The sequence below is a fragment of the Argopecten irradians genome, chromosome 3 (assembly GCF_041381155.1).
Source record: "Argopecten irradians isolate NY chromosome 3, Ai_NY, whole genome shotgun sequence".
NCBI classification, from domain to species: Eukaryota; Metazoa; Mollusca; class Bivalvia; order Pectinida; family Pectinidae; genus Argopecten; species Argopecten irradians.
The window spans coordinates 40205566-40225653 of record NC_091136.1 but is presented as its reverse complement, the minus strand read 5'-3'; the positions used below and the strand labels follow the sequence as shown (position 1 = coordinate 40225653).

Genomic DNA, 20088 nt, shown 5'->3' with positions numbered 1-20088 from the left:
TTATAGGATTTACCCCTATTTCCCCTCGCCCCTCCTGCTCCCGGGGGGTCAGAGCCAAAATTTATACAAGTTCTGTTCCCCTTCCCCAAAGAATGTTTCTGGCCAAATTTGGTTACAATCCATGCAGAACTCTAGGACAAGTAGCGATTTATAGGATTTACCTCTATTTCCTCTACTGGGTCCCACCCCACTTGCCTTTGGGGGGTCAGAGCCAAAATTTATAAAAGTTCTGTTCCCCTTCCCCCAAGGATCTTTCTGGCCAAATTTGGTTACAATCCATGCAGAACTCTAGGACAAGCAGCGATTTATAGGATTTACTTCAAATTCCCCTGTTGGGCCCCGCCCCTCCTATCCCTGGGGGGTCAGAGCCAAAATTTATACAAGTTCTGTTCCCCTTCCCCCAAGGATGTTTCTGGCCAAATTCGGTTACAATCCATGCAGAACTCTAAGACAAGTAGCGATTTATAGGATTTACCTCTTTTCCCCCTATTGGGCCCCGCCCCTCCTGCCTTTGGGGGGTCAGAGCCAAAATTTATACAAGTTCTGTTCCCCTTCCCCCAAGGATGTTTCTGGCCAAATTTGGTTACAATCCATGCAGAACTCTATAACTATTAGCGATTTAATGGAAATGTTGACGGACGGAGGACGGACGTCGCGCCATGACATAAGCTCAATGGCCCTTCTGACAGCACAATACGAAATAGATGTGTATGATCTACATGTTTTCAGTAGACTTTTCTATTCAATATTGTGTACTTTTAACAATTACATTTCAATTCTGCAACAGGCAGCTTGTTTTCGGATCCCAAATATTATGTTTTTTATGTACATACTGTATATATGTATATCGACATATGAATAAAATACTGTTTAAACTAATTCTGTAACAGCCAACGGAAATTAATTATTCTTTGTGTTGAAAAACATGCTTAAAAACCTAAGATACACACATGGATTACATTTCATCTGTGCCTGACATGTTACCATTTCCATTGATTTTCAGTCTCGATAAATTGTTTCTCGGTTTTTTTTAAAACATTCATCAATTCAGTTTAAACTTTCCACATAACACAAAACAAACCAAAAATTGGATTCCTTTGCCCTTTTTCCCAGAAAAACAATTTTCTACAGTTATAATATACCCTTCCTCAGCACGTAAAGAAGTAATTGAAACTTAAAATAAATATAGCATCATTTTGGTGTTTTGTCATCTCGCTAGTAACCAATATATGTCGTATCGCCGATTTACCCACATCCTGGAAGTATTGCGAGTTAATCTTATTGTACGTTTTATTGAGTGACAGACTGCGTAGACAATCCACACATTCCCAATAAATTGGTTCAGATAATGATACATAAAAAGCAATCAGTCTAAAAACAGATTGTACACTAAAGTGCTAGTGGGATATCACCAGATATGATACGACTAACGAAGCTACCTGTAGGATCAGACTAGCTTTAGATTAAATGTCAGCCGTTTAGTGTTAATGTCATGATTCTAATCTAAAATAGTAGTACAGTCACACCCCATTTGTTGATTAATCTACAGCCCGATATAAAGTTGTCTTCCATGATAAGTTTTTTCCTGAATTCGGCTTTACAAACTAAATTATTTTGCTTTCTTACTTTAACATTGAGAATAGTGGTCCTTCTGAAAATGATTAATCTTTAATTAGTTCTTTGATATATATATGCTCATGATAAATTAAAAAACAGTTGCCAGTGAAAGTTTAAAATCAGTCAAATAAACAACAAAATTTCATATCTATCATAATAAGAATGAAGGAATAAATCAAACTCTATTCATATAATATATATTAATTCATTTATCTTTAACTTGCAAAATTCAATCAAAATACCTGAAAGTGTACAAAATCCTTATAATCACTTACAAAATGAAAACGTTTACTAGCTCAGCAAATGAAATTGGTATAATTTTCTTCTGCATATTGTATCATGACAATGGAGACTGACAAGTGAGCACAGAGGGGCAGAAAACCAGGCATTTGAAATATGTACAGGGATGTCAGGAAGATGATGCAGCATTAGATCTAGGGCTGGATCAATATATTGATATACTGATACATATTGGTTTTCAGAAGCGTATCAAATATCAATATGCAAACATGCTGTATATCGCTGTATCGTTTTAACAACTCAACTTACTTTTTTCATTATAGAAAGGGGAAATTCCAAACAGAATTTAATCTAAAACGTCATTCAAGTTAGAGTATTTCAATCAAAAGGAAGTGTTTAAAGCATCTGTGTCACCTTGATGGATTAGAAATGTCTTTTCCTAGCTAAGAATACGAATTGACAGAAATTAATCAACACAGATGGTGAACCAAATCAAATGTTTGATAGCTTTTTGTCAGGTTTTAGATTGTTTTATCAAAATTGCCTTTTATTGTCACAATATTCAAAACACAATGGTCAACTGAATTTGAACAAGAGGCCCAGAGGGCCTGTATCGCTCACTTGGTTTGTAATGCCAAGTAATGTTCTAAATACAGGTTCATTGTTTCTTTTCTGGAGGAATTCAAATATTTACCTCTAATTCCCCTACAGGGCCCTACCCATCCTGCCCCCAGGGGGTCAGAGCCAACATTTATACAAGTTCTGTTTCCCTTCCCCCATGGATGTTTGTGGCCAAATTTGGTCACAATCCATGCAGAACTCTAGGACAAGTAGCGATTTATAGGTTTTAGCTCTATTTCCCCTATTTGGCCTTCCCCACCTGCCCCCAGGGGGTCAGAGCCAAACTTTATACAAGTTCTGTTCCCCTTCCCCCAAGGATGATTGTGGCTCTATTTTCCCTATTGGGCCCCACCCCTCCTACCCCCGGGGGGTCAGAGCCAAACTTTACACAAGTTCTGTTCCCCAAGGATGTTTGTGGCCAAATTTGGTTACAATCCATGCAGAACTCTAGGACAAGTAGCGATTTATAGGATTAACATTTATTTTCCCTATTGGGCCCTGCCCCTCCTTCCCCCGAGGGGTCAGAGCCAAACTTTATACAAGTTCTGTTCCCCTTCCCCTAAGGATAATTGTGGCCAAATTTGGTTACAATCCATGCAGAACTCTTGGACAAGTAGCGATTTATAGGATTTACCTCTATTTTAATTGTGGCCAAATTTGGTTACAATCCATGCAGAACTCTTGGACAAGTAGCGATTTATAGGATTTACCTCTATTTTCCCTATGGAGTCCGCCCCTCCTGCCCCCGGGGGGTCAGAGCCAAATTTTATACAAGTTCTGTTCCCCTTCCCCCAAGGATGTTTGTGGCCAAATTTGGTTTTAATCCATGTAGAACTCTATGACTAGTAGTGATTTAAAGGAAATGTTGACGGACGGACGCCGGACGCCGGGCCATGACATAAGCTCACCGGCCCTTCGGGCCAGGTGAGCTAAAAAAAGAGGTCCAGTATATCTTCAATAGGTATCGTGTATTGTTTCAGGGTACATGTATATTCAATTGTATCATATTGTTTTAGAACTTCCAATACCCAGCCCTAAATTTAGATCAGATGTAAGTGTAACAGAAGACCTCTGCATCACACACAATGTTATAATAATAATATCAAGAGGCCTAGAGGGCCTGTATCACTCACCTGGGTTTTTTTTTTAGTAATTATCATAAAGACTCTTACTATTAGAACAAGAGGCCCAGGGCCTTAACGGTCACCTGATATTTGATACAAACAAGGAGCCGCAAAGCTTGGCATTATCCCCCGCGCCCAGTTGTATTTTTTAATAAATTTCCATGGTAACAGAAAAAGTATTGAAAATGGAAGGTTCCCATTAGAAAAAGGCACAACTAGAGCACTAGCCTAACATGTACAGAAAGTTTCGTGTAGCCAAATTGAACGGTTTTCGTGTTATAGCCCGGAATAGAAAGGAAACTTTAATAATATGGTATTTTTGAATAAGTTTCCATGGTAACAGAAAAAGTATCGAAAATGAAAGGTTCCCATTAGCAAAAGGCACAACTAGAGCACTAGCCTAACATGTACAGAAAGTTTCGTGTAGCCAAGTTGAACGGTTTTCGAGTTATAGCCCGGAATAGAAAGGAAACTTTAATAATATGGTATTTTTTAATAAGTTTCCATGGTAACAGAAAAAGTATTGAAAATGGAAGGTTCCCATTAGAAAAAGGCACAACTAGAGCACTAGCCTAACATGTACAGAAAGTTTCGTGTAGCCAAGTTGAACGGTTTTCGAGTTATAGCCCGGAATAGAAAGGAAACTTTAATAATATGGTATTTTTGAATAAGTTTCCATGGTAACAGAAAAAGTATCGAAAATGAAAGGTTCCCATTAGCAAAAGGCACAACTAGAGCACTAGCCTAACATGTACAGAAAGTTTCGTGTAGCCAAGTTGAACGGTTTAGGAGTTATAGCCCGGAAACGATACTCGGACGGACGGACGGACGCACGCACGGACGGACGGACAGAGCCCAAATCAATATCCCCCGCAAACGCGTTTCGCGGGGGATAATTAGTTATCTAATTTACTAGCCAACTGATGTTTTTTGTTCATGATATAGGGTCATAGATCTAATTGGTCTACAAACAAAGCTTGGTTTTTTTATCTACTCAAGTTATTGTGTTCACAAGGAAATGTTAACGGACGTCGTACAACGACGAACAAAAGACTATCTAAGGTGACTTAAAAATTAGCAAAATGAACTCCACGATTTGTTTTATTTTGAATCCCAACTATATAATGATGATATCCAATACATAGTTTCAGAGAGGAAGTAATTTAAATAAAAATAGTAGCCTAATTGACCCTTTTGACCCTGTGCCTAAGGCCCCAAGGGGTCAGACTCATCATTTGTACAATTTTGAATCCCCACTCTATTAGAATGCTATCATTGCATTATGAGTGCTATCCCAAGAAGTCTTTTCTGGATATAGACAAATTGAACCCTTTTGACTCCGCCCCTCAGGCCCCCGGGGGATCAGCCCAATCATTTGTACAATTTTGAATCCCTACATATACCTTTTAAGGATGCTACCATTGCATTATGAGTGTTATCCCATACCTTTGCCCTTCAGACCAGGTGAGCTAATAATTTCAAATAACTTTTGTTTTGTATAGCCAGATAATCAAATGATAAATTTGGTCTTATATGATATTGAAAGTAGGTGGTGTTAGGACCATGTGACCTTGAATGTTGGTTTAACTAACTCTTACATTCTTGATGTAATCTTACTTAAGTGCTTTTTGTGGAAATACAAATTTCCTAGAACATAATTGTTTAAATCACAAATCATCTTTGCAGCCGTAAATTTTGTCTTTGATCATCAATGACAGCACTAAAAATCTGTTAGGCTCTTTCATGTGAGTCTGATAAAGTAAGGTATGTTTGCATTAGTTGTTATATTTCTCCGCTGGGTATAGGAAGTAAACTGTGTAAAGCTTTGATTAACACCTACATGTTATGTGGTCGGGACACAATTTTAAGGAGTGCCTTACGGTTTACTTCTAATCTAAGATGGATTTACGTCAACACGTATCGGTTCAGATCTAGACAAATAACAATTACCATCACTGCTCGTGTTGGATCCATTTGGCCATTGTAGCACTAACTAGATTGTTTATGTGGGACGGCCTATATTTGTCTGTTACATTTCCTAGATTGGAGGACTAAAAACAAATCCAAATGAGATCAATGCTTTTCATACAAGGTCTCATTAGCAACTCTTCAATTTCGTGTGAGCTGCCAGAAGATGGGGTTATACCAGCTATACCGATACAATCGGCCGATATGTCCGAGGTCAGCCAGATTATTGGATAGCATTAAAACGGGAAATGACACAGATGATGAGAAAGGCCTGTGGGTAAACACTATTGATTCAAAATCTCTCACTTGCATGTTTAATTGGACATCATTAAACAAAACCGCTATTTGGTGTGACAAAACGCCGCGGTACTTAGTGATCAATATCAGCAAAGAAGGCAAGAGATTTTAATGAAAAGGAACACATGAAAAACCAAGATTCCTGACAGATCTGTCATTCTATTGGTGTCAAGTTCCTATTAATCAATCCTCAAAATGAAGTGCAGTACACAGCCAACATGAACAATCAAGTTTCTAGATTCAATTACACTAAGAGATTCTGGTGAGCTAAATTTTTACCCAGTTTTTTGCACAACCATAAATAGGGCATCAAAATCATTTTCTATTTGCAAATTAATTCACATATATATGTAATTGTATATGGGAGAAGGGAGCTGGGACCATATAATTCAGCAGAAGATATCTGCAAAAATTTCAATTAATTTGGTTCAGTAGTTTTGGAGAAGGAGTCGCAAAAGTAAATTGTTTATCGCCATATGACGCACTACGCACGACTGACAAAAGGCCATTAGAATAGGTCACATGAGACTTTGTCTCAGGTGACCTTATAAACTTCCCCAAAACGTGACATTCCAGAGTCATATAATTCACACTTTTTATAAAACACCTCAAGAATTTTAAATTTCGATGTCTAAAATATATTTAATTCTACCATTTCAAAAATTTTAAAAGAAGATTTTTAAGTCTTACCGTATTTCACCGCAAATAAGACCCCTCCCGCAAATAAGACCCCCCACCTATTTTGACACATTTTCAGACTTAGGGGGGATGTCTGCAAATAAGACCCCCACCTATTTTTCAGTTTACTGGATGATGGATTTGAGCAATGGAGAAAGGAAAAATATCACCAAAATAACATTGTATAGGAACTTCTTTTTGTTTGTTTTATCGGCATAGAAAAATCACGTAGTAAACAACTGTTTGTGTGCTAGTTATTTTTGTCATTTAATTCATGTTAATTCACGGGTGATTTAATTTAATTATCAATAGCTACGAATTGTGGACAGTGCTCATACTTAATTGGAGGTTATTTTCAATAAATATGCTGATATATGTTTCCATGAACTCTTCATATCAACATGGTCAACACGTTTTAGTGTTCGTACGGCTTGTCATTTTTTACATGAATCGGCAAAGATATTCGTCATTGATGTAGATCGTTTCTGCAGTCGTGGATTCTAACTCAATGCAATCATTACCTAAAACATCTACTTAAGGCATTTACAGTTTCAAATATGTTTATTTGTGAACGTAACGTACCTGTAGTTCACGATCAGTTGGAGAAACCATGCTTTACTTTTCGGCCGCCATGTTTGTTTACGCAGTCAGTATGATATGATTAGCCGCAAAGTTTCGTATTTTACTCTGGATACAAAAATACTTGCTACGATGTTTTAATGCAGTTAATACTTGGATTAATATCTGAAATATTATCAAACTATCGTCGTATCAATTGAAATACCGATCAAATTCCCAAACACGACCCAGTGTGAAAATGTGAAAGTATGGCTTCAACCTGGCGCCATTTTCCTACACATGTGTGTACGATGTTTCAAACAACTGTATCAGTGCATGTCGGCACGTTGAAGTTAAATCATGATCGTTTGCTCATTTGGCTGAGACAAATCTACGTAAATTCTTCTATATTTGAACGAATTTGATATGTAAACGTTTGCAGTGAATTTTAAATAGGCCTGAGTCTGAACGGCGATCGTCCTTCCGATTCACGGCGATTGATTCACGTGTTTACCAAGACAGAGATGTAGAAGAATAACTATACGATTATTAAAACTTCTGGATTGAAATGACATTGCCTATGATGCTGTTTCTTCGTTTTGATTCATTGGTGAATGTCCGCGTGACTCTTGCAAAAATGTGCGTTTCCCTTTCAGACTAACTGCCCTAGTATTGTTCATATTTTAATTTGTCATAATATTTGATTTAATTTTACTCATACGTATTCATTATTATCATAAATACTTGAACATCTTGTTATTACCCATCTGTCATACGACTGTTACAACAATGACAGGACATTAAAAAATCCAAGATGGCGACCTCATAGATCAATGTTATCAGGCGAGTTGTCCGCAAATAAGACCCCCCCACCACTTTTGACCTTTATTTTTTCTCTGGGAGGGGGGTCTTATTTGCGGTGAAATACGGTAGCCTAATTGATCCCTAATTCCTTGTAAACTCTGTCCAACAACTACCAGTAATAAAGCCAGTTCTTGTTAACTCAGTCCAACAACTACCAGTAAATAAAGCCTGTCCTTGTTGACTCAGTCCAATAACTACCAGTAAATAAAGTCAATCCTTGTTAACTCAGTCCAACAACTACTAGTAAATAAAACCAATCCTTGTTAACTCAGTCCAACAACTACCAGTAAATAAAGCCTGTCCTTGTTAACTCAGTCCAACAACTACCAGTAAATAAAGCCTGTCCTTGTTAACTCAGTCCAACAACTACTAGTAAATAAAACCAATCCTTGTTAACTCAGTCCAACAACTACCAGTAAATAAAGCCAGTCCTTGTTAACTCAGTCCAACAACTACCAGTAAATAAAGCCTGTCCTTGTTAACTCAGTCCAACAACTACCAGTAAATAAAGCCTGTCCTTGTTAACTCAGTCCAACAACTACCAGTAAATAAAACCAATCCTTGTTAACTCAGTCCAACAACTACCAGTAAATAAAGCCTGTCCTTGTTAACTCAGTCCAACAACTACTAGTAAATAAAACCAATCCTTGTTAACTCAGTCCAACACCTACCAGTAAATAAAGCCTGTCCTTGTTAACTCAGTCCAACAACTACCAGTAAATAAAGCCTGTCCTTGTTAACTCAGTCCAACAACTACTAGTAAATAAAACCAATCCTTGTTGACTCAGTCCAACAACTACCAGTAAATAAAGCCTGTCCTTGTTGACTCAGTCCAACAACTACCAGTAAATAAAGTCAATCCTTGTTAACTCAGTCCAACAACTACTAGTAAATAAAACCAATCCTTGTTAACTCAGTCCAACAACTACCAGTAAATAAAGCCTGTCCTTGTTAACTCAGCCAACAACTACCAGTAAATAAAGCCAATCCTTGTTAACTCAGCCAACAACTACCAGTAAATAAAGCCTGTCCTTGATGACTCAGTCCAACAACTACCAGTAAATAAAGCCTGTCCTTGTTAACTCAGTCCAACAACTACCAGTAAATAAAGTCAATCCTTGTTAACTCAGTCCAACAACTACCAATAAACAAGAGGCCCAGAGGGCCTGTATCGCTCACCTGGTTTGTAATGCCTAGTAAGGTTCATTGTTTCTTTTCTGAAGGAATTTGAATATTTAACTCTAATTCCCCTATTGGGCCCCACTCTTTCTGCTCAAGGGGGTCAGAGCCAAAAATTATAGGAATTCTGTTAACCCCAAGGATGTTTCTGGGCCAAATTTGGTTAAACTCCAAGCAGAACTCTAAGACTAGTAGCGATTTATAGGATTTACCTAAATTTCCCTATTGGGCCCCACCCCTCCTACCCCAGGGGGTCAGAGCCAAAATTTATACAAGTTCTATTCTCCTTCCCCCAAGGATGTTTCTGGCCAAATTTGGTTTCAATCCATGCAGAACTCTAGGACAAGTAGCGATTTATAGGATTTACCTCTATTTCCCCTATTGGGCCCGCCCCTTCGCCCCCGGGGGGTCAGAGCCAAAATTTATATAAGTTCTGTTCCTATTCCCCTAAGAATGTTTCTGGCCAAATTTGGTTACAATCCATGCAGAACTCTAGGACAAGTAGCGATTTATAGGATTTACCTCTATTTCCCCTATTGGGCCCCACCCCTCCTGTCCCCAGGGGGTCAGAGCAAAAATTTATACAAGTTCTGTTCCCCTTCCCCCTAGGATGTTTCTGGCCAAATTTGGTTACAATCCATGCAGAACTCTAGAACAAGTAGCAATTTATAGGATTTACCTAAATTTCCCCTATTGGGCCCCGCCCCTCCTGTCCCCGGGGGGTCAGAGCCAAAATTTATACAAGTTCTGTTCTCCTTCCCCCAAGGATGTTTCTGGCCAAATTTGGTTACAATCCATGCAGAACTCTAGGACAAGTAGCGATTTATAGGATTTACCTCAATTTCCTTATTGGGCCCCGCCCCTCCTGTCCCCGGGGGTCAGAGCCAAAATTTATACAAGTTCTGTTCCCCTTCCCCCAAGGATGTTTCTGGCCAAATTTGGTTAAATCCATGCAGAACACTAGGACAGGTAGCGATTTATAGGAATTTACCTCAATTTCCCCTTATTGGGCCCCGCCCCTCCTGTCCCCGGGGGGTCAGAGCCAAAATTTATACAAGTTCTGTTCCCCTTCCCCCAAGGATGTTTCTGGCCAAATTTGGTTAAAATCCATGCAGAACTCTAGGACAAGTAGCGATTTATAGAATTTACCTCAATTTCCCCTATTGGGCCCCGCCCTCCTGTCCCGGGGGTCAGCCCCCCCTTCCCCAGGATGTTTCTGGCCAAATTTGGTTAAATCCATGCAGAACCTATATTTAGCATTTACAAGTTTACCTAATTCCCCTATTGGGCCCCGCCCCTCCTGCCCGGGGGTCAGGCCAAATTTATACAAGTTTGTTCTCCTCCCCAAGGATGTTTCTGGCCAATTGGTTACAATCCATGCAGAATCTAGGACAGTAGCGTTTATTCAATCCCTATTGGCCGCCCTCTGTCCCGGGGTCGAGCCAAAATACAGCTAGCAGACAAGTAGCGATTTTAACAAGTTTATTCCCTTCCCCAAGGATTTAAATTTGTTTTCCTCAAACTCTGGACAAGTAGCGATTTATAGGATTTACCTCAATTTCCCCTATTGGGCCCCGCCCCTCCTGTCCCCGGGGGGTCAGAGCAAAAATTAATACAAGTTCTGTTCCCCTCCCCCCAAGGATGTTTCTGGCCAAATTTGGTTAAAATCCATGCAGAACTCTATGACTAGTAGCGATTTAAAGGAAATGTTGACGGACAGACGGACGACGGACGGACGGACGGACGGACGGACGGACGGACGACGGACGACGGACGACGGACGACGGACGCCGCGCCATGACATAAGCTCACCGGCCCTTTGGGCCAGGTGAGCTAAAAAAGTCAATCCTTGTTAACTCAGCCAACAACTACAAGTAAATAAAGCCAGTCCTTGTTAACTCAGTCCAACAACTACCAGTAAATAAAGCCTGTCCTTGTTAACTCAGTCCAACAACTACCAGTAAATAAAGCCTGTCCTTGTTAACTCAGTCCAACAACTACCAGTAAATAAAGCCTGTCCTTGTTAACTCAGCCAACAACTACCAGTAAATAAAGCCTGTCCTTGTTGACTCAGTCCAACAACTACCAGTAAATAAAGTCAATCCTTGTTAACTCAGTCCAACAACTACCAGTAAATAAAGCCTGTCCTTGTTAACTCAGTCCAACAACTACCAGTAAATAAAGCCTGTCCTTGATGACTCAGTCCAACAACTACCAGTAAATAAAACCAATCCTTGTTAACTCAGTCCAACAACTACCAGTAAATAAAGCCTGTCCTTGTTAACTCAGTCCAACAACTACCAGTAAATAAAGCCTGTCCTTGTTAACTCAGTCCAACAACTACCAGTAAATAAAGCCTGTCCTTGTTAACTCAGTCCAACAACTACCAGTAAATAAAGCCTTTCCTTGTTAACTCAGTCCAACAACTACCAGTAAATAAAGCCTGTCCTTGTTAACTCAGTCCAACAACTACCAGTAAATAAAGCCTGTCCTTGTTGACTCAGTCCAACAACTACCAGTAAATAAAGCCTGTCCTTGTTGACTCAGTCCAACAGCTACCAGTAAATAAAACCAATCCTTGTTAACTCAGTCCAACAACTACCAGTAAATAAAGCCTGTCCTTGTAAACTCAGTCCAACAACTACCAGTAAATAAAGCCAGTCCTTATTAACTCAGTCCAACAACTACCAGTAAATAAAGCCAGTCCTTGTTAACAGTCCAGTAACATAGTAAACTCAGTCCAACAACTACCAGTAAATAAAGTCAATCCTTGTTAACTCAGTCCAACAACTACCAGTAAATAAAGCCAGTCCTTGTTAACTCAGTCCAACAACTACCAGTAAATAAAGTCAATCCTTGTTAACTCAGTCCAACAACTACCAGTAATAAAGCCCGTCCTTGTTAATTCAGTCCAACAACTACCAATAAATAAAGCCGATCCTTGTTAACTCAGATTCCAAGAACAGAATAGCTGATTTTAGTTAAAATTTGAAAAAATGTGTCTGATTTGCTGGTATTTATGAAAGTAAATTTTCCAATTTTTGTTTCATAAAATCTCATCTGATATGTTCATGATTAATAATTAATTCTACATTGAGTAGGTATATCAGGGTACTTACATCACCGACTTGTATTATGCCTTCTGTCCCAGGGACTCGGGGAACAAGCATCTTTTTAACCAGGTACTCAAAGGTCAGGTGATCTGTGTACTCGTCTGCCAAGATTTTATATGACTTTGATGACCGGTATTTCATCTGCTGGATCTTCGGCTGGAAAGAAAGCAAACCATAATACAGGACCCTCCCTTTTTCTGCTAAAATAATATTCATGACTGAATTCTTTCAGTCTCAAGACTAGAATAATATGTTGGATAAATTAGACAACTTAACCAGCCACTGTAGTCAAAATTTTTTTATACTGATATTGATTTGAAAATATAGCAAGTTTACCAATAAATGAAAAATAAATAATTACTGAATTTAAATCTGATGACGTTTTGGACAAATCTGTCCATTCTAATTGAATTCCAGAAAGAGACAGTTGTTCCAGTAACCACTCCAAAATTATCTAAATGCAGATAATAATCTCCAATGTCTGGTAGAGTCTTAATGAGTGCTAATATATTGATGGTTTTAATTGATTGTCTAGATTGACAGGAAATTAGTGACAACTGATTGGGCTATACCCCATTACTACTGTAGGTGAGCTCATAGTGAAGTACTTCTTCCATTAACACTTCCATTATACCATTACATATACCTCTACTTCATCAATCAAACCTCCCCCGCCTTCATCTACACGTGATAATGACGTACATGAATTCACAACCAAGCTAATGACGACTTAACTGCTCTTCCTCTGTGCTACCATAACTCCTATAACTACATTATATAGAAATATAAAACATTGATTTTATTGTGACAGAGAACGCCCAACTGTCATTGGGGAGTGTTGTAACCAGTTTTAGTGTATTATCAGCAATGTACAATTATCAATATAATCTAATTTTATCAGCTTGTTATAGCTGCCAATCAAAAATATTTTCCGTTTATGATCCAATTTTCTTATTAGCCAAAACTTTATCCCACTGTTTCATGAAGTTTGCAGTTTCACAAATTAGATACTGAATTTTTCACAATACCATGAAGATGAATCAGATTTATGAAATTAAACCTTAGGGAAATCAGGCTATATGGCAATACATTACAGACTAGGGTTCCATTGGGGGAGGAGGAAGAAAGAGGGAAAGGAGGGTGGAAACGGGGTGATCTCGTCATAGACAATATCAAGGATCAGGGTCATGTGATCACATATATGCCAAGAAAATGTTAACACCAAGGGTTGTATAAGGACAGGTGTTGTACTGTGAAACACTATCAGTCTTATGTGAAGTGCATACAGATTGCAGTTAAGAAAAAAAATGTTTATGCTGTGAAAAAATAACAAATACACGGTATGTGCTGTATTTATAGTTTTCATTACAGTGGGATATAATGATGGGTGCTTAATTAATAGGATCAATTTGGACAAACATTTCACGAAAGTGCAATTTGCAAAAGAAATCAAACCAATTTATAAGCTGGAAATCAGCATGTAGCTTATACTAAAATCATGCAGGGTACAGGTAAACAGTTTTCATACTTGCATTTGATTACCCAGGTAAATGAAAATGGTATAGGTCAAATTTTACTTATAAACAATTTTCTTTTGATGACAGCTGTGAATCATTGTTTCATTTTAAACCACTTTATCTTCACATATACAATATTTCATTTCTTTGTTAATACTTTCAGCATATATGATTTGTTATCAAGTGTCCTTAGTTCTTATTGATTATCTTGTATTCATGTATACAGTATATACATATTTGTGAAATACAATGTATTTAAATCTGTGTGCACACTCAGTGATTTTTTTACGTATATTTGGGTTCAAATAAAAGCCCATATAAAATTCCCTTAGAGAAATTTTCTAACAAATTTTCCTAATTTTATGTTAATATTTTTCCAAAGAAAGTAACTCTCTATAATATACCATATTTCTCATGTTTCCAGAAAGATGCAATGAAGTGTTTGTCCAATTGAAAACGTAAAGGCCTCAGAATTTATTGAGTATGAAAATCACTGGAACTCTAACATTTGTATTTCATGAAAAGATATAAAGATTTATAAGTGCAGTTTTATAAAATTCTCACACAGACCTTTCCCTAACTTTTATTTCTCTAATCTGTCAACATAGCATCAAAATTTATTTCCAGTGATCAATTAAGTAACATAGCATCAAAATTTATTTCCAGTGATCAATTAAGTATTCTCATTGAAGTCAATGACAGCTGTGTCCAAAAAAACTGAAAATAATCATTGATTTAATGGTAATATGAAAAACTGATAATAATAATATTATTAAATTAATCTGCTATAAATAACAATTTATTATTTTTATGTTATTATAACATAAAAATAATAAATTGTTATTTATAGCAGATTATACAAAACTTGTTTTACGTATGTAACATTTATTTTAAAATTGAGCATAAATGTGAACTGTACACATTTTTTTTATATTTTTTTTTAGACTGAGAGCATGGCTTCATCCCATTAATGTACCTTTACGATAGTAAATTATATTTATGTACAGGTAATTAAGTTCACAAGTGTGATGTATTGTGACCAAATATCCCATCTATATCCCAGGTCATATATCACTACATTAACCTAAATATCTAAAACAAAAAGAAACATTTTAAGATATTCAAAATGGTATTTAGACAATTCCTTTTTCTCTGCTATAAAATCTTTGAACTTAATTAGTATGCAGCACTGGTTAAAATGATTAAGTTGATCATAATTAGTGGTTGGACTTCTGTATTACAGAAGCAATGATGGGATTTTTAATGTAAAGGGCCACTAACCAGTATGACATTAATATTAGGCCATTCCAATTTGATTTCTCGTTCGTCGGATTTCCCGCTCCTATTTTCCGAAAATGAAATAAAAACAAAACATTTTTTTTTACCGCTCCTCATTTTTTGTCTGAGAATCTGACGAACCCAGCAAAAATTTTATAGGGTTCATTGTTACTAGTCACCGTTCCTGGTCACTCAGATGTTTGAATTATTCGTAAATATGTCTCTTCAAACGCGCAAGCGTCTTACAAACCATTACAAAGACAAAAATGTCAAGTTTTTCCGCAACCATGTGCAGGCAAAGTGGTACTTAGAGAAAGAGACTGAGGGACGCTTACTTTTTAATAGGACGTGTCCCGATTTCAGTCTGATTTTGCCGATGTCTGCAACTCATTTAAAAGACTTTGCATTCGATCTCATATTAAAAATGGTGACCATAACAGGTGTTTTGACTGGCCGATTTAACAACGAAAAAACAGTAATCAAGCATGTCAATTATTTGATGAATCGCTAATTAATTAACAGCTCAGTTACCTTATATCTTAAGACCCGGTCAGTGTGTATTTTGAAACATGGCCCACATAGCTCGAATTTGCCGACATGTTTTGACAGCATGACTTAGTAACAAGCTAGGTGACGATTTGTCTGATATTCGGTCAAATATCGGTAGTAAATTACACACTTTACGGAGATCTAAACGTAGTGTTACTTATATTTTTAAAATTAAAAAAAATTTCGCTCGCTCGCTCCTATTTTAAAATTCCAAAATCCGAAGAACAAGAAATCAAATTGGAATGGCCTTATATACAGTTTTCGGAAAATATTGTTATGGAAAATATAGGTACTGTATGTGTAAATTTAATGCTTCAATAATCATAATAATTATACAATGTTAATGTATAGATCTATAGAACATCTATAAAACTTGTTTATGAACACATAGTGAATTCATGGTTAAAGATCCAAGTAACAACCTATAATCTTAATTATTTCATTGTTATTTTAGAACACTATAAAAACTAGAGTAAACCAGTTTGCCAGATAGGCCCCACCTACCTAAACTTTCAAAAAGAGTAGAGAGTCTAATTCAGCAGCAAATACATCAGCTTTTTCTGAGGCATATATTTTGCTATGTATAATTCTGTATTAAAACCGACTTACTTTCGGTAATAGCATCTTTCAAATTAAAAGTGAAGATTTTGATAGAAAATAAAACAAAAATATTTTCCAGCAATTTTAATTCTGTATTTTGTTTGTCTGCTTCCGGATGAAAATTAGTATACTGCTTTCGATGAGCTCAAAACTCTAATGTTTCCATTCAAAACCCCACTACCTTCCTTTGGCATCCATACATATCATACTGTGTAATTTTATCTCTATTCTACAAAAAGATAGGTATACAATTATAATAATAATGGTCTTTCATTTGTTACTGATGCAAAGTTTTTCATTTTAGGTGCCCATAAGTCCATGTGTATCCCATCTGATTATTTAGTGACTATAATGATTCTTTACAGATTACCACACCTTTAGATTGATACGCTTCAAGTAAATACTCTGAAAGCTTCCAAATGAAATATTTGTTCGAGTACCGATGTCAAAAGAGAATTATAACAGACAGGTACGGATAGTGACCTTACAAACATATGACGTCACAGACAGGACGCTCTACGATAAATGCAAGACTAATGGTAGGCTGGTAGCTATATGTGTTTAGTGCATCGACCAGAGAAATTAACTTAAATTGTTATTCATTATTGTTTATACAATTTATTCAATTGCCAAATGAGAAAACTTGAATATTTAATTGTCAGCAACAAATTTTGTTTTAGTAAAAAGTCAGCTTCAACTAGAAACATATCTTGTACATAATTATTGTTATTCTGTTTTAATTTAATAAACTATACCGTACAGTAACGTTATAGTATACAGCTACGTAACGAAGATTTAAAACAATTGTTGATGATTGTCTTTGTTTTAAATATCTATATATAAATTACAACATCTGTTTGCTTGATGTTTTCCTAAGATTTTCTTATAATATTGTGAAAATAATAATATCACCAGAAGACACATTTAACTAACAGGAAACAGACTAATTAGTTGGTATGGGAACTTCAAATTTATAATTGCTAATTAATACAAAAAAAATATCAGCTAACTAAACCAAATATTTATGAATAAACAGAAATATATTGTAGTCTTTTCAGCTTAGTAGATTTCTCCCGTGGCACATACTTAACCGTATAGCATCTGTCAATATGATTAATTACTTATAACCAGATTGTCACTAACTGTCAAGCAACCTGTCAGTGCTTACATGGCGTGCTTGTTTTTGTGAGTATGGGAAGAGGCCTTGTGAAACAGAACGACATTATTAGATTGAGGAAATGTTACCTTTTGGGACTTCGATGCTGTGAATGAAGCACAGAGGAGCACCACAATAATCGTGAATCCCAGAAATGTCCTAGCCATGTTGATCGTCCACAGGTCTAACTTCCTAATAAACGACGGCACCCCACAACATCTGTCTTGTCCACAAGAAGTTCCCATTCGACTACTGCCACCAAATATAGAACATGCCTTTTGATTGGCTGTCTCCGTTGATTTCTAACCAATCAAAATAGACGTATGCTGCGATCGATGGATATAGTCTGTTTCTTACAACTGTCAAAAGGCAATCCCCTCCTTTACAGCTTATAGTCAGTTTCATAATAATGTGATAATTTTCGTAATAAGATGCTGTTTTCATACTTAAAACCTTCATGCCGTATTTAACAGTAATTTCGCTAGTTCGTACAAAATGGAAATAAATGAAAAGACCAATAACCACATCATAAATATAAATTGAAAATGCTAGAGATGCTCTGGTCAGAGTTATCAAAGCATTCATAGCAGAGAAACAATCTCACAATATAACTAGTTGACATTTCTTAAACTTAGTAAGTCATGCACTTACACTGTACATGAGTTTCCATGCGTTTTCCAAAAAACATGAGTATACTCAGAGCAACAATTCTCTGAATCCCAGAAACAAATCATAACAAATCAATCCTAATACTCATATAATCAATACAATGTATCTGCATGTTGGATTCCCTTTAACCAGAAACATATACATAGAGATTGGCAACTCTATGGCAAACCGTTTGGGTTTTTACCTATTGAAATGAAGATATTTTATTCAAAATAAAGATATCTGTATTTCTACAACTATTAGAGATATCTGTATTTGAATTAGGGATATCTTTAATTTAATTATAGATATCTTTAATTGAATTAGAGATATCTGTATGCATTACAGATATCTCTATTTGAAAAAGAGATATCTCTAATTAAACACGAAATAGAGATATCACTAATTCAAATACAGATATCTCTAATTCAATTAAAGATATCTTTATTTCAATTAGAGATATCTGCATTTCATTGTAAATAAAGATGTATACATTTAAATAAAGATATCTTTAATTCAAATACAGATATCTCTCATTCAAATACAGATATCTCTAATTCAATTAAAGATATCTTTATTTCAAATGCAGATATCTCTAATTGTTGTAGAAATACAGATATTTTTATTTCAAATACAGAAATCTCTATTTGAATTAAAGATATCTTTATTTAACATGAAATAGAGATATCTGTATTTAACTATCAAATAGGAAAAACGACTGGTCCCTTGACTCTCTGTTTTGCACATAACGGAAGTATTGCAGTAGTGACGCAAAATATGGCGGGGAAAGCAGACGGTGTTACAACGTTTCCGCTTTCAATATTATTCAATTATAGCTGCAACAGTTCGCTGTTTTCCAGAGTGCAGTTGCCTGTTCTTAAGACATCCCCTCCAAACAGCAATTTTATCGGTTTAAAAGACCTACAGTTATCATACATGCGTATGGAGCCAATGCAATTAAAAGCGTTTCATTAACATTGATCAGGTTTAGGGAGAAATAATTATTTTCTTTGTGCTTCAAAATTAATCTTCGTACTGAGCAAACACATCAAAATACAGATATCTTTAATTCAAATAGAGATATCACTATTTTAAATAGAGATATCTGTATTGCAAAGTAATTGCAGATATCTCTAATTAAATTTAAAGATATCTCTATTTTAAATAGAGATATCTGTATTTGAAATAGAGATATCTGAATTTGAATTAGAGATATCTGTATTTAAAATGAAGACATATCTATATAAACAAAATTAAATGTATTTTTATTTTATATAAAGATATCTCTATTTTAAATGAAGATATCTTTAATTGGACAATAAATAAAGATATCTGTAATTTAAATAAAGATATCTCAATTAAGATTAAAGATATCTGTAATTCAAATATAGATATCTGAATTTGAAATAGAGATATATGTAATTTAAATTAAGATATATCTATTTTAAATAGAAATATCTGTATTTAAATATGACATTTCTTTATTCAAATAGAGATATCTTTATCTAAATTACAGATATCTATATTTAAATTACAGATATCTTTATTTAAATTAAAGATATCTTTAATTAAATAGAGATATCTTCATTTTAAATAGATATATCTTTAATTAAATAGAGATATCTTCATTTCAATAGGTAAAAACCCAAACGGCTTGCCATACAACTCCGCCGTTTTTACGAACGGCAGATGTATACCTTTGTAAGTACATGTACTTAGGTTTTTTTTAAGATTAACTCTTAAATACTTAAATACTGCAGAATAACTTTGATATGTAACAAAAGTTCATTAACTTTCGGATGGCTTGAGTACGATTTTGGTTAGAAATACAACGAAATGCACTTCTGGTTTTGATAGTCTGATTTTCGAAAAACCAAGTAAAATTTCTTATTTTCATGCTTTCAAAAATCATATTAAATAACATCAATTGGGAAAACTGATTACATCAAACTTATGATATAATGTTTAAACTTTGTGTTGGTGCAAAAATATTATATTTAAAAGAATACACTTAAAAGTATTTAGCCAAGAGAAAATCCTTTTAAATCTATAAACCAGAGGTTTCTCTGCCTGTCAACAAA

General features: G+C 35.7%; 1 protein-coding gene across 1 annotated transcript in view; it reads right to left on the bottom strand.

The window, feature by feature from the left end:
- LOC138318575 (glutaminyl-peptide cyclotransferase-like) overlaps positions 1–17628 on the bottom strand; it is a 29575-nt gene extending 11947 nt beyond the window's left edge. The window contains exons 1-2 of the mRNA XM_069261072.1: positions 17449–17628; positions 12266–12415 (exon numbers count right to left, since the gene is read on the bottom strand). Coding sequence (XP_069117173.1) covers positions 12266–12415; positions 17449–17604 — 306 coding nt within the window. The 5' untranslated portion in view covers positions 17605–17628. The remainder of the gene's footprint in view (positions 1–12265; positions 12416–17448) is intronic.
- Between the last annotated feature and the right edge of the window lie 2460 nt (positions 17629–20088).